Genomic DNA, 13,869 nt, shown 5'->3' with positions numbered 1-13,869 from the left:
ACCGCATGATTTTTTACAGATAAGATATGTAGACCATTAATCGTGACTCTAATCGGGTTTTGAGATTCCATTTCTTCAAATGTGTAGAAAATTCGACGTCAAACGGCTTCATTTTCAATCTTGCCTGACAACCCGGCCTCTTACTGAGATTTCTCGATCCCCCCCATTCATTATCATCTAGGGTGGGGGGGGGGGGGATGGGAGGGTCGGAGGATTCTGGTCATGTCACGATAAATTTCAGCTGATCCTCTCAAGGGTAATGTTCTTATGACCACTCCCCCCTCCCCTCATAGTATCAGCAGTTAGTTTTCTCTTTTGTCTCCCCATTACACTCTGTTGGCGATGATTCCGTACCCCTGAAAACCGTGCTGGAAATTATGTTAAATAACGAAAGTTTAATAAAACTTAAACCATATTAGATCCAACGGCCTTAGTGGAGCAAGGGCAAATATCACAGATGGCGCTTGACAACTCAGAGTTAAGACAAGATATTTCCTGAGTCGCGGCGGAAAAAGTACTCTTGTCCTGGATTGACCGCGGGTATTGTTTTAATGCGTACTTCGCTTAACCCTTTTACTCCCATGAGTGACCAAGAAAGACATAAATTCTCTTTAAAATATCAATACAGTTTCAAGCAGACAAGTGACGAGAATAAAGAAAATTATAACATAACCAAAGTAAAGCGCGCGCTCTGATTGGTCAATTTAGCGTCCCCCATTTGCCCATGGGTGTACGCTGCTGACGTGAGCAAATGCAAAGACTATTTTTCCACGCGCGCTTGTTTTTTCTGGTCGCGTAAGATTTGTTAAATAAAAGGGAACTCTTTAGCTACAATGTATCAATGTAATATTATAAAACAAATGGTAAACACCACAGCGTACACTATTGAGTTATGGATGCACTTGGGAGGTTTGCTAAGCACTCAAGAAGCTAGAGTCGCTCTCGGCTATCGCCTCGAGCGACTCTTACGCTTCTTTCGTGCTTAGCAACCTCCCGCGTGCATCCATAACTCAATAGTGTACGCTGTGGTGTTTACCATTTGTTAAATATCAAAAAGAGGATTATAAGTTGATCCAGCACCAAACTCTCCCAACTAAGATAATAAGATTTGTATCGCAGATAGTGGACAGTATTACTGATAAGATCTAGGGAGTGAAATGGTCAAATTCATATCTGAATAGGTATTTGCCGGAGAGGGGAGGGTGAGGTAGGAGAACATATCTTTATGACCAATGACAGTTTCTGTAAACTATGCGTCATGCTGGGGAATTATTTTTTAATTTCTCGCTCCATTGATAGCGGTCGCGATATCATTTACCGCTTTGGTTTCTGGCTTTCAAATAATCTGAAGCGGTTGGGATCGTGGTTCTTGAGGACAATTTGTGAGTAATCAGTGAAAATTATTAATATGGAATCAATTATTAACGATTGCGTTCTCATTTGAGTGAGAACTTCTTGAAAATTAAACATAACCTTAATCAAACCAAAAAAAAAAATATTTTCATGTACAACACAGGTTGGACGACAAAATTGAAGTGGCGCTGTTGGTACTCAGAGATTTTGAAAGTCTGTTGTCATTGCCATTGTCGATGGAAATGAGGTTTTATTCACAACCGAGAACTCTTCTTCTCCTCTTTGTAATATCTTGATTTGAAGATATATTTTGCTTCTTGAGGTAAAAAAAAAAAAAAAAAAAACTATCCTTATTTTACTTCTCTCAAACCCGTGGAGCGGCCGATGCGCTAAGAATAAAATTCGTAACAAGCTCGGAAAAACACAGCAGTGATGGCATAGAAGACGTAACGTTGAATAAAATACACAGTATTTTAACCTGCGGATGCAACAGAAGTTAAAAAAAAGTTCCTCGCGAGTGAGCTGAAATTGAAGGAATCGAAAAAAAGAAACTTAAAATAATCAAGGCTTCGATACCAATTAGACGCTACAACTAGCTAGCTGAGCAAACACATTGAAATTTCTTTAATTGCTGCTCATCTGCGAGGATCATTTCTTTACGTCTACGACAAGTTGAATGTTAAATTGTACGTTCTGGATTATACGAAAGGAAAATGTACCTATACATGTATGAATATGATTTGACAGTACCTGTCTGGTAACTCTTATGTTTGGCGACTCTTATAAAAAACCGTCAGTTGTCTTTGGATGAAAAATGAATATTTTCCCTGGTTGACTGAATAATCAGCTCATGGAAAAGGAATCTGAAATAAACACATATTACTGAATCAATCAACGTTTAATCTAATGGTATCTGTGTTTCCATATGCTTCATTCGTTTGAAATGATTACGTGTCTTCCGGTGGGATTATGTTAATAAAGACACTCTGTGATGTCTTGGACAGAAAAATAAATGTCATTTAAGGATAATCTAAGACAAATACAGAAAAAAGAACTTGACAGGCGAAATCGTGCCTGATTGGTTGTTTTTTTTTTGCACTTTGTGAATGGTTGGGAAAATTTGCGCGAGTAATTAATTACAGAGTGCAATCAAGACGATCACGGATCAGCAATCGAAAACTTCTCAGAGTATTCGAGTTATAATCGTGTGATTAACAAACTGGGAATCAATGGCTTACCGCCCGTTTATATTCCGTTACACCAGTTTTTAACTCGTGGGTATGCGATTGCGTAGAAACGAGTTATTGTGGGCACTTTGAGATCTGCAAATTGCGCGGACTCCTCGTAATTAGTCGTAATTAGTCGGCTCCGAACTCGAGATTTACCCTTCCGAAGAAGTCCGAAGTCCTGGCACCATTGTGATTGCATCGATCGATGCGATCCTTATTGTCTATATACGGCTGTTTCGACATTTACAAAATTGAAACGGACTTCGAATGTTTCCGATTAGTGCTATGATCAACTTAAAGACTAGATCTGAAGGGTCTTCGAATCGTCCATGCGCTTAAACATAACGAGGAGCAGCGAGAATCACGAAGAGTTTGTGATTGACAAAGCGAGCTGTTGACAAGGAAATTCCCATGGAAACATGTAACCATGACTTTGACTGAAAAATGTTAATTTACAGCATTATAACTGAAAAGGGGAAAAATGTATGTGACAAAATGAAATAATAAATAAAAATGTCTCCCACCAAAAATCGAACTGCGGAGACTTAAGAATATCCAGATCACCACTACGTCACTAAACAAAAATGATCGGGAAAAATAAGCTACTTATATTATACCATAAGCTTAATTTAGCATTTAGGACGTTGTCACATTATCAGCAATAGTTTATCAAATCATTAGCTTATATGGCTGTTTCGACATTTACTAAATTGAAATGGACTTCGAATGTTTCAGATTAGTGCTATGATTTAACTTAAAGATTGAATTTGAGGGGTCTTTGAAACGTCCGGGCGTAAACATAAAGAGATCAAAATAACAGCCGGGTGCCGGCGACAGCCGGGTGCCGGCGACAGCCGGAACTTTTAGCACACTTGCCGACAATTTTTTACCAAACAACTAGAATTTTGTAAAAAAATGATAGTCCAACTGAAGTAAAAGTCGCTGTCATGCTACAGTGAAATTACAAATCAGACAATAAAGCAGCCAAGAAATGTTTTAAAAGCTTTTAGGAAACGTAAACGAGTATAAAGTTTCGAAATTGAAGCATGCTACAGGGTATTTCTGTTTACAGTATTCAGCGTTCTACGCATTTGTTTAAGCGTGAAACACACAAGTTTGTGTACACACTGTCATATTACCGTGTTTATGTTTCTGCACATACATACTACCTTTAATCAAGATTTATTTTCCGTCAAATACTGTTTGATGTCGTTTGTAAAGCCTTCACACGCGTTCAAATTAAAGTCGGTGCTTGACAGTACGGATTTCCCATGACTTTGAATGAAGAAGCGCGACAGTTTGTTTAAACAAAGTTGTACGTTTCACGCTTGAACAAACACCGAAAAATTGAGCCGTTCACTACGCTTTGTTAGAAAGGGAATTGCCGCAATCAAACATATTGAGAAAGATGAAGGTTTTGATCTATAATAGAGGCTTTGATAGGGTAAAGTAAGCAATCCACGCTTTGCGGGAGGTTTTCCCCTTACCTTCAGGTTATAGCACTGTTTACCAAGAACACGATCCTTTAGCCTGCAAAACAGGCGTAATTTTTTGGCGGTTTTTCAGGAAACAGGGGCAAGCGTGCGGTGTGCGGGCAACCTCGTTCCCATAGCCTTTTCTTTTCCCAACTAAAGGAAAAGGCCCCGGGAACGAGGTTGGCGTACACGCACACCCCTCCTGGAGCTATCACCTTAGCTTAGCCTCTAAACAGGTTACAAGATAAATAGAACTGATTAATTTTCAGAGCTAAATGCTTCTAATATAGAAGCTAAAACTAATTTTTTGATCATGTACTCTGCTGAATTAGACAAAACGAGTCAGGTTGCTAGTCTCGATATTTTGGCTTAAGAGGAAGTTAAAACGTCAACTACCAGCTGCGCTATCCCCACATACGCTCACCTGTGTCGTACTTATGGCATACCCAGTGAATGATCAAGGTCAGCATTCTCTTGGAAATATGACCATAAATAAAAACAGTTGTGAAGCTGCATAAATCAACAAAATAACAAGAATTTCACTTCACAAAAAAAGTTATTTAAGTTAATCAAGAACTGGAAAATTTTACACCGTAAATTTCAAATACATGATATGTTGAAATAATTCACTCGACTGTGATTTTCATAGGTAAGGTTTAGAATGTAATTCAGTTATTATAAAAATCGAATGTTACATCTTAATCGTTGTGTTAGTGGTAAAAGAAATTCTTCAATGGGATGTGAAATTTAACTTTGGAGAGGTATAAATCACTGATGGAATATTTTTTTTGCAGAAGAGTTAACATCCAGAGGAGCCTTCGAAATTTTTATATGGCAAATGTCTGCCAAATGCTTTTGTATCTCTTATCTGATTTTATTAACGTCGAAGAATCGTACATTTGAAGAAGTCATACTCACGAGTTAAGCTTTACGGCAGTATCATTGAACAATGCAAGAATTCTCTTACCGATTTATTGCTAAACTACAACGATATCTCGCCGACGGGAGACGATATACCGCTCTCTCTCGTTGTGCCACTTTCCATTCAACAGTTAGAATGGGCGCCAGTGAACAGTTAGAGATGGCTTGTGAGTTTCTTGCGATAACCTGTTATTTACTTGATTCGTATCCAAGAGGATAGGCAACGGCCCGAGTGGTTGTATATTAGGGACTTTAAGCAGTTAGGACGGCAACGCCACGGAAGACGTCGATTAAAAAATGAGTTTCTACTTTTAGTTAGAATTTCGAAAATGGCTGGATGTGTTTACCGTCTCATAGGGCGCCTGACCTCAAACTCGACATAATGCATATAAGTAGCGTTGAGTTCCAAATGTAAATTAAAATAACTTGCCGCCGCGGTTTAGCTTCACAGACGACACAAATTTTGGTGATTTCACGCTGTTGTTTTGCAAAGGACGGCTAAGAAATGTATAAAGTTTGAAAACGCACGTGCTGGGCTATTGTTCTGCCAATTAGATCTATTGTTTTTCCACGTTCTCTTTGCCGTAGCCGTCGTGGTTTGCTTAAAGTCCCTAAATTGCAAAGAGTACGAACTTAAGCATGAATGCCCGTCACTCTCCACAGGTTTTGTCAGACCTTATTACATATTCCATGAACGTTATCCCTCTCCTTATCGGTTAATGATCGCTGTATGAGAAGGTTACTGAGTGCAATAGGGGAATTCTCTTTTGCGCGCGCTCGAAATTAAAGGTTTTAATTGACATAGAGATTCCATGTACTTGTTGCCATGCGTGACAGAGCTGAATAACGTATTTGCATGCGCTAGGTTTTAGCCGTGGAAAACGGATTTTTGAGTAGTTTGCAGGGTTGATTTCCGCTATTCTGTTACTCCGAGGCGTCGTTTTCCTTGCCGCTATTCTTTTACAGAACAACCTCCAAAAACTTGGTACACCCCCTAAAAACTTTCGAAAATTAATTTTCTCCTTAAAACCTCTGGAAATAGGAAAATGCCTTTGAAAAAAACAAAGTTCCTCAGTTTTAAATGACAGCCGTTATCATTTTCCGCTAACTTTCAATTCGCTAAAATTTTAGACCTAGAACACTTGAGCCCGCGTTGATGACCGCATACCCTCTGACGTAGCATTTCATTATTCAGCCCTGTTGCCATACGTCCGTTCAGTAACAGACCACAAATGACTTTAAAATGTGGTAAGAACATCAGTGACACACTCAGCTGCTCCTAATGTGCTACTTTATGACGTCATCTACGCGTCTATCTATCCTCTAAGAGATTGTAAGAACCAATCAAAATGCGTGTATCATTCGGCTTAGCATTGAACTTGGTTTTTCCATTACAATTCTATTAATCACCAATTTTAAGAAAACAGGTGCATTTTCCAACCTGTTGAAAATTGTTTCGAGTGCTAAGCGCTGAGGACGATGAAAATAGCATTGTCGGTTGCTTTTGTTGAGAATGTTGTGCACGTGCAGTTGATGCTATTTACTATGCTTTTTTTTATTTGAATGGATATTCAATCAAATTAACGGATGAGAAGACTCTCAGTACGTTACTTTTATTTGTTTTAAACATCCACTTAGTTGAAATACAGTTGTGATTAACAATTTTATCGATATCTTTACCCCCACCCTAAATGACTTGTAAGAACGTAGCAAAGCAGATTATGAAATATCATACTTTAAAAGCTAGAATCTAGTTAATGCATGTTTTAGCATTTACAGATAAAGTAATCTTCAATTAAGTGTCGAAACTAAACCAGGATTACTTTAGTTTTATTTTTCTTCCCTCTGTGATCGGTCCAGAAAACTCGCAATCGCGACTGGTCGCCCGTGTTTTCCCGCGCTTTAGGCAGTCAACCTGTTTTTATTGTGAGTTTTCATCGGCTCTTCAGAGTATTTTCGTCTTTTCTGATTAGCAGATATGATTACTTTAGTTTTGGTTTTATAACACCCAATGGAAATGCTCTATCGTGTAATATAAGACTTATTTGAACTGAAGCTATATACAAATAATAATAAGAATGAACCTCTGCCCAACCACGTTACTTCTAGTGATACTGGAGAGATTTAGCGCCGCGTTTACGTGAACGTCAAAACTGACCACGTGACCTTGTTTTTCCCGCCATTTTTTCACGTTTGCTTCTTGTACTTTGCCGTTTCTACGTGAAAGTAACCTGTTTCGCGTTTGCCGTGTACGTAAGATTTTTTTCACTTTTCCTCTGACAAAGTAAAAGTTAATTGCCGGAAAAAGGGCACCAAAACTATTTCCTGTCAGTCATACGAGGGCACCTTCAAATCCACCATGACGTGGGTTTACGTAAAGCTAAAGCAGCCAGATTCACGCTATTTTACGTGTAACGTAAAAGGGCAAGCTGACCTTTGCCGTTTTACGTAAACGCGGTGCTAAATCTCTCCTCTATAACTACATAACAAGCATCCTAGCTCACAAAGCTTAACTTGAGTATCATTAAAACTAGCTATTGTAACCCACTATTTTTTATTTGCTTTCAGTAATAAAATGCTTTGTTATGTACAGTAGCCTAACTTTCAAAGATAGGATTGGCTTAATTAAGCTGAGGCTTTAAGTTCAGATATACAGATTATATTGCTGTGCATGGCCTGTAAAATACCATAGTGATGTCCCACTTGCATAAGATAATTATAATCTTGCAAATGAAGATGGCAATGTCCTTCTATTACAGTTTGACCCCTGAGAATGACTATAGCACCTAATTTCTCCTTAAAAGATTACTAGAATAAAGGAAATGATCATTTACTGATAACGGTCTTGATTATTAAACAAATTCTCCTTGTCAGCACCTTGGGAAATGTATAGAGAACAGTATGGAGAATATGTTAACTCTTGCTTTCTCTTGGTAAATTCTCTTGGTAGGTTAAATTACCAAATTAAAATTTATAACTTTTGTGAAACTTCAAGGTAATATACCTATCTAATCAGTTTTTTACCATCTCTTTTATGATGCGGCACATTTTAGTGAAAAGGAGATTTCGTTCGACGTCGCGAGTTCGTAGCTGAGACATGAAACCGGACGTAAGTTTTTTTGTAGATCGGCGGAAAATGTTTTTCATTTTCCTCCTGATTTTCGAGCAGTTTTCAACGGAGTGTCGAAAGTGATCCGGAATTCTTTGGTTTCTCTTTAGTTTGCTCCTAGCCTACAGTGCAGGCGTCTTGTTAGGGCAAGTTAACGTCAAGAAGAGCCGTTTATTCAACCGGTCATGTTTCGTTTGGAGTTAGAGTCAATGGTAAGGGGAGGGCGGCTTGGGGCGAAAAGACAATAATAATAATATTCACTCCCCCAACCCTCACCCCTTTCTTTTCTTTCTCTCCCCAGCCTTCCGCTTCCATTGAAATCAAAGATGGCGGTCATAATTTTCGCTAGAAAAATACTGAGCACTTGTTCACCAAAATTACGCCTACTCTGCAGGTTACTTCGCCCTTTGATTGGTCAGGAAAACTCAAGCCAATCAGATGAAAAACTAAAACCAATTGGATAAAGGCTCATAGTTTCTAAAGAAACTGTTTGGGGCTGCGTCGGTGGAGGTAACGAAATAATTTGAATATATCAACAAAGTTGAAATGGTAAATTGGCCACCGTTACGATTATAAAAGCTGACGTTTCGAGCCTTAGCCCTTCGTCGGAGCGAATAGGGGAATTGTGGGTTGCGTGTGCTTTTAGAGGCAGAAAAAGGAGCTACGTGATTGGTGAGAACATGGCAAGGAGAAAAACACGAATAAATTAATTTATAATTCGATATATAAATTAATTTATAATTCGATTATTATAATTTCGAGCGATAGCCCTTCCGACGAAGGGCTATCGCTCGAAACGTCAGCTTTTATAATCGTAACGGTGGCCAATTTACCATTTCAACTTTGTTGATATATTCAAATTAAAACCAACTAGGATTGGCTCACCCGCGTTTTCCCGCGCTTCAGGTAGTCGCACGTTTTTACTTTGAGTTTTCATTGGCTCCTTGTCATATTTATTCTGATTGGCTGTTGTGACTGCTTTGGTTTTGGTTTACGCTCGAAACGTCAGCTTTGCAGACTCTTCACGGTGGCCAATTTTCATCATCAATGAATTTGATATTCTCTCTTTGGGTGTTATTGCGAAAGGGATTAATTGCCACACGCCCCACGCCACGCGACACACCTTTGTCTATTCTTTATCTGTTACAGTAAAGGGTTTCAGTTTCGTTAGAGCTCTCGCGGCGTGAACAGTGTTTTCAACCCCGTTCCCAGTGTCTCTCATCTTCCCGCCCCTTCTCACGCTCCCGGGGTCGAGAAAAGGAGAGACCCTGGGAACGAGGTTGCAGTGTTTTTGTCAAAGGAATTGTTTTTTCCCGCCCATCCACTCTTTTCTTGTTAGTGTCTTTTAGTTGAGATGACAGATAGGTTCATTTCGCTCCCTTGTAATACCTCCCGCCGACGCAGTACCACAATTCCTTTAGAAACTGACCCACTTTTCTTATACTCGGCTGCACTTTACCTAAAATTGAAAATTCAATCTAAAGAGATCCTTGATAATGAATTGTCACCGATTATAGCGATTCGGCAAACGGTGAAAACCAACTCTGACTAAATTAAATTACTGTTCTCGCAATCTTCCTATCAAATCTGAACTTAAAACTTGAGGCAAAAAATATTTTGATGACGGTTTATGCAGATGTTTCCAAGTCTAATTGAAAACGGCTGAAAGTGGAAGGCAACTTTTGACTTACGCCATTTGCCGCCAAAGTCGTGTAAACCTCTCCAATTATCGATCGCTTTTATCGCACAATGTTTACTATGTTAAAACTTTGTTAGATATTCATTTAAGCGAAAGCGATCGATCGCCGCTTGACTGCACTATTCACTCTTGAATTGATTTAATTTATCACAATAAGTAGCCGCCTTTGATCTTTGGATCCCGATGTGGTAAAAATCATCATAATTTTTATTTTTTTCTTTGTCCTTTTGTTTTCGTTTTTGAGTTGACGCATATAATTAATTGTGTTAAAGATAATTCGAAAGCAGGGTTAATTGGTTAGACACATCGGTTTTGGGTTAAAACGAATTGATAATTGTAGCGACTTGTATGGATCAATTTGTTGCCCGACACGAAATCATTTTAATGAACGCTCTGCGATAGAAATTACTCATCGTTCCGTAGAACACAGGATGCAGAGCACTTGGTAAGTTTGTCAAAGTAAAAACAAACCTGGTAAAAGCGTAGCGATGGGTCCATTGTGTAAACGACTCCACTTCCAACTCAAACAAAAGGAACTGAATTTGGTAAGGAATATAACAAACTATAAATACCAGCACGATCACAAAAACCATCTTTAGTAGGTCATTTTCCAGGTCAATGCTGGCTTTGTTGTTCCTTGGAGATTGGTTGCTGCTGGGCATGAGGGGTTTGTCATTTTCCCTGTTTTTTCCCACGTTTCTGCTTGGAGAGCCTGTATTTGTCTTTCTGTTTGTTGGCATGTCGGCTATCTCGATATTTTCCTGGTTTTCTCCTGCCCCAGTTTTGTCGCTAGTTCCGGCACCATCTGTATCTCCTACGCATGTGGACGAACAAGCTGATGACATAGCTTTGCTCTGCGCGTCTCGGAGCCTGGTGATAACAAAGATATGTTCCCTGATCTTCTTGCTGACCAAAGCGTAGGACACCGCCATTATCAAAAGTGGCAGTGCAAAGTTGATAACGAAGATGAAAATGGAGTAAGTATTCTGGTAATGGTAATAACCCGCTGGAAATATTTCTTCGCATATGTGATAGTCAACACAGTTTATCCTATACACGTTCACAACACGAAAAACTGATGAAGGAATCGATATCACAATAGACCCCACCCAGGTGACAATAATCAAACAACGAATTTGTCTGCTGGTTGGTTTGGTGATGAGGGGCTTAATGAGAACAAGACAGCGATAGACAGCAAGGGTGGCCAAGGTTGTTGTGACGACCAGAAGACTTGCTACTTGCAAAGGATCCACGATCTTGCACATAACAGGACCAAGTTTCCAAGACCAAGGCGGTTCATCGGCATGGACTCGGAACGCCACGCAAACTGAGCCGAGAATTTCGGCAAAAGCCAAATTGCTGACGAGGTAATAAGCAAACGGTTTAGCTTCGCGCTGTCTCCACGCGGCCCGACACACGACCGAGTTTCCAATGAGTGAAAACACCACTAACAAGCTCAAAACCACGGTGCGAACAATTCGCAAGGCTTCTGGTTCAGGAACGAACGAGTACGAAGTGCCACTGGTTCCGTTGTTCGGCACGCACGAGGACATTGTCAGAGAAAGAATTTCCTTCAGTTGGTTGGCAAAGGTAGAGTGACTGAAACTTAAGAGGTAGAAGAGAATTTTAAAAGTCATCTTCTTGAACGTAAAACGAGCTTCAAAGCATGAACTAACCTTTTAGTGAATCTCGCAGCAAGTGTCCTTGAATTTTTTTTAAGCAAGGCCATTCATTCGATGGTCATTTAATTTCCGTTCGTCTATCAATTTTTTTAATTTGTGGTGGTTTTGGTGGTGAAAGACAACAACAAAAAATCGATTAGCAGTGAAGTGGTCTAAAAATCATTATAAAAACAATTACCTCCGTCTGTAATTACGGCGATGTACTTATCTACCTACTGCTTTAACTTACCCGAAAATGGTGGAAGAGCACTCACCTTTGAGCTACTTTGGTCCTAATAGTCAATGGCTGAACAGCTTCATATTTCAGCCAAACGCTCCATCAATACATATGTTTCGGACTAAGAAATTAATTAAAACACTGCCCCCTGGTTTGACTGCAATCATTAAACGATGCTGAATGTGTAATATTCAAAATTTGCTGCAAGGTGGCTTTTGTTAATCGTAGCACTGATGCTGAGCCAAAAAATCACCTTCTTTGCCTTTTACACCCTGGCCTATATCAAACCGGTGCGATATTTTTCCGGGGACAGAAATTAAGATTTAAAAGAAAACAGCAAACAGAGCTTGACGCCTAAGTAGGCCCATTTAGAACATCTGCCACCTTTAAGTCATTCATTCCATACTGCGAAAAAATGATTTGAATAAAACCACTATAGAAGGTTAAAAACATCTGAGTCGATCAACTTACGTTTCTCAATCGGGAGTGACGCTTACGTTTTTTTAGGAAACAAGACGATAAATTTCAACACTGAACTATAAGCAAGCTAAGTTATATAGAAAAAAAAGAGAGAACTTTATTTACCATCTATTTTACTTAGTTATCATTGTCTTTTTGAAAGAACAAGAGAAAATTATTTGTTTACAATCCAACTGACCTTTAAGCGTCGATACTATGGTAAGAAGTCCTTTTCTCACAAGTTATTTCACAGTGCTTTGTTTAAATAGTCCTCGACGTGAAGATTTTCTAGACTGTTGACGATAGGGTGTTTAATACAGAAAGGAATTATTCTTGGCTAGACTTTTCACCATCCACCAGTCGGTTTTACATTATCACCCCGGCGCTCCTAATGATGACAGGACGGTATTGTTTCTTCGTCTCAAGGTGGCTTTTTAACAAGGTAACTTAAGCCGTTTGAAACTCCTTATTCACTTTCAAAAGCCATTAGTCAAATTTTGGTGAAACAACCAATTGAGGAGTGACAGTTTTAAGGTTTTTAAAGATGTAATTATTGTTAAATTGGTAATTTAACCCATTCGTGGCCGAGATTCGGAAACCAGCATTTTCTTCAAACCGCAGCTGTATTTGGCGCGCGAGTTGAACATAGCCAGTTTAAATCAAGCTCTCTTCAATTATAATTATTTTTTATCATTTGAGTGCGAGTGCCCAGCGAAGGACTTTTTTAAATCGGTTTTCATCGTTAAATTTATGCCACGTTCGGCCTTTTGAATTCACGATCATCATTCATCTTTCATGTGAAAACAGGACTCATTAAATTTTACTGAATAATAGGGACCTTAAGAAACCACGGCGGCGACGCCAAGGAAGACTTCGATCTGAATTTCTACTCTTGGTTAGAATTTCAAAAATGGCTGCAGGAGCTTACTGTCTCATACAGCGCCACAGCTCAACTTCAGCATGACGTATAAAGTAGCCGTTGAATTCCAAATGGAAATTAAAATAATTTGCCGTCGCGGTTTCGGTTCGAAGACGACGCAAATTTTGGCGATTTCACGTTGTTGTTTTGCATAGGACGGCTAAGAAATGTACAAAGTTTCAAAACGCACGTGCTGAGCGATTGTTCTGCCAATTAGATCTCTTGTTTTTCCACGTGCTCCTTGCCGTCGCCGTCGTGGTTTCTTAAGGTCCCTATTAGGGAACTTTAAGCAGTCAGGATGGCAACGCCACTGAAGACGTCGATTAAAAAATGAGTTTCTACCTTTATTTAGAATTTCGAAAATGGCTGGATGTGTTTACCGTCTCATAGGGCGCCAGACCTCAAACTCAACATAACGCATAAAAGTAGCGTTGAGCTCCAAATGTAAATTAAAATAACTTGCCGTCGCGGTTTAGCTTCACAGACGGCGCAAATTTTGGTGATTTCACGCTGTTGTTTTGCAAAGGACGACTAAAAAATGTACAAAGTTTGAAAACGCACGTGCTGGGCTATTGTTCTGCCAATTAGATCTATTGTTTTTCCACGTTCTCGTTGCCGTAGCCGTCGTGGTATGCTTAAAGTCCCTTTCTTGTACGGATTAGAGAGGCAGTAAGGGGCCGACCATCTAACTCTTGAGGGGGGGGGGGGGTGGGTGATTTTGAAAAAAATTCCTGCAAGCGCTTGTTGGAAGAAAAAAATTGCATGCAGCCCAAGTGTAACAAAAATAAAGAGCATTTAGAACGAAA

The 13,869-nt window shown here is 39.4% G+C and overlaps 1 protein-coding gene across 1 annotated transcript; it reads right to left on the bottom strand.

Annotated features, from left to right (window-relative positions):
* Window positions 1-6,575: 6,575 nt before the first annotated feature.
* Window positions 6,576-12,581, bottom strand: LOC111338760 (orexin/Hypocretin receptor type 1). The gene is made up of 2 exons (XM_022945285.2): window positions 12,344-12,581; window positions 6,576-11,391 (listed from the first exon to the last, which is right to left on the bottom strand). Exon 2 carries the CDS (start codon window positions 11,337-11,339, stop codon window positions 10,140-10,142), a length of 1,200 nt encoding a protein of 399 aa, XP_022801020.1. The 5' UTR covers window positions 11,340-11,391; window positions 12,344-12,581; the 3' UTR covers window positions 6,576-10,139.
* Window positions 12,582-13,869: the final 1,288 nt, after the last annotated feature.

This window comes from Stylophora pistillata, chromosome 13 (assembly GCF_964205215.1).
Source record: "Stylophora pistillata chromosome 13, jaStyPist1.2, whole genome shotgun sequence".
Taxonomy (NCBI): domain Eukaryota; kingdom Metazoa; phylum Cnidaria; class Anthozoa; order Scleractinia; family Pocilloporidae; genus Stylophora; species Stylophora pistillata.
This window is presented reverse-complemented; position numbering and strand designations above follow the sequence as displayed.

What these genes read in the sequence shown, in the direction of transcription:
- LOC111338760 (XM_022945285.2), bottom strand. Translation starts at nt 11,339, where the DNA reads ATGTCCTCGTGCGTGCCGAACAACGGAACCAGTGGCACTTCGTACTCG.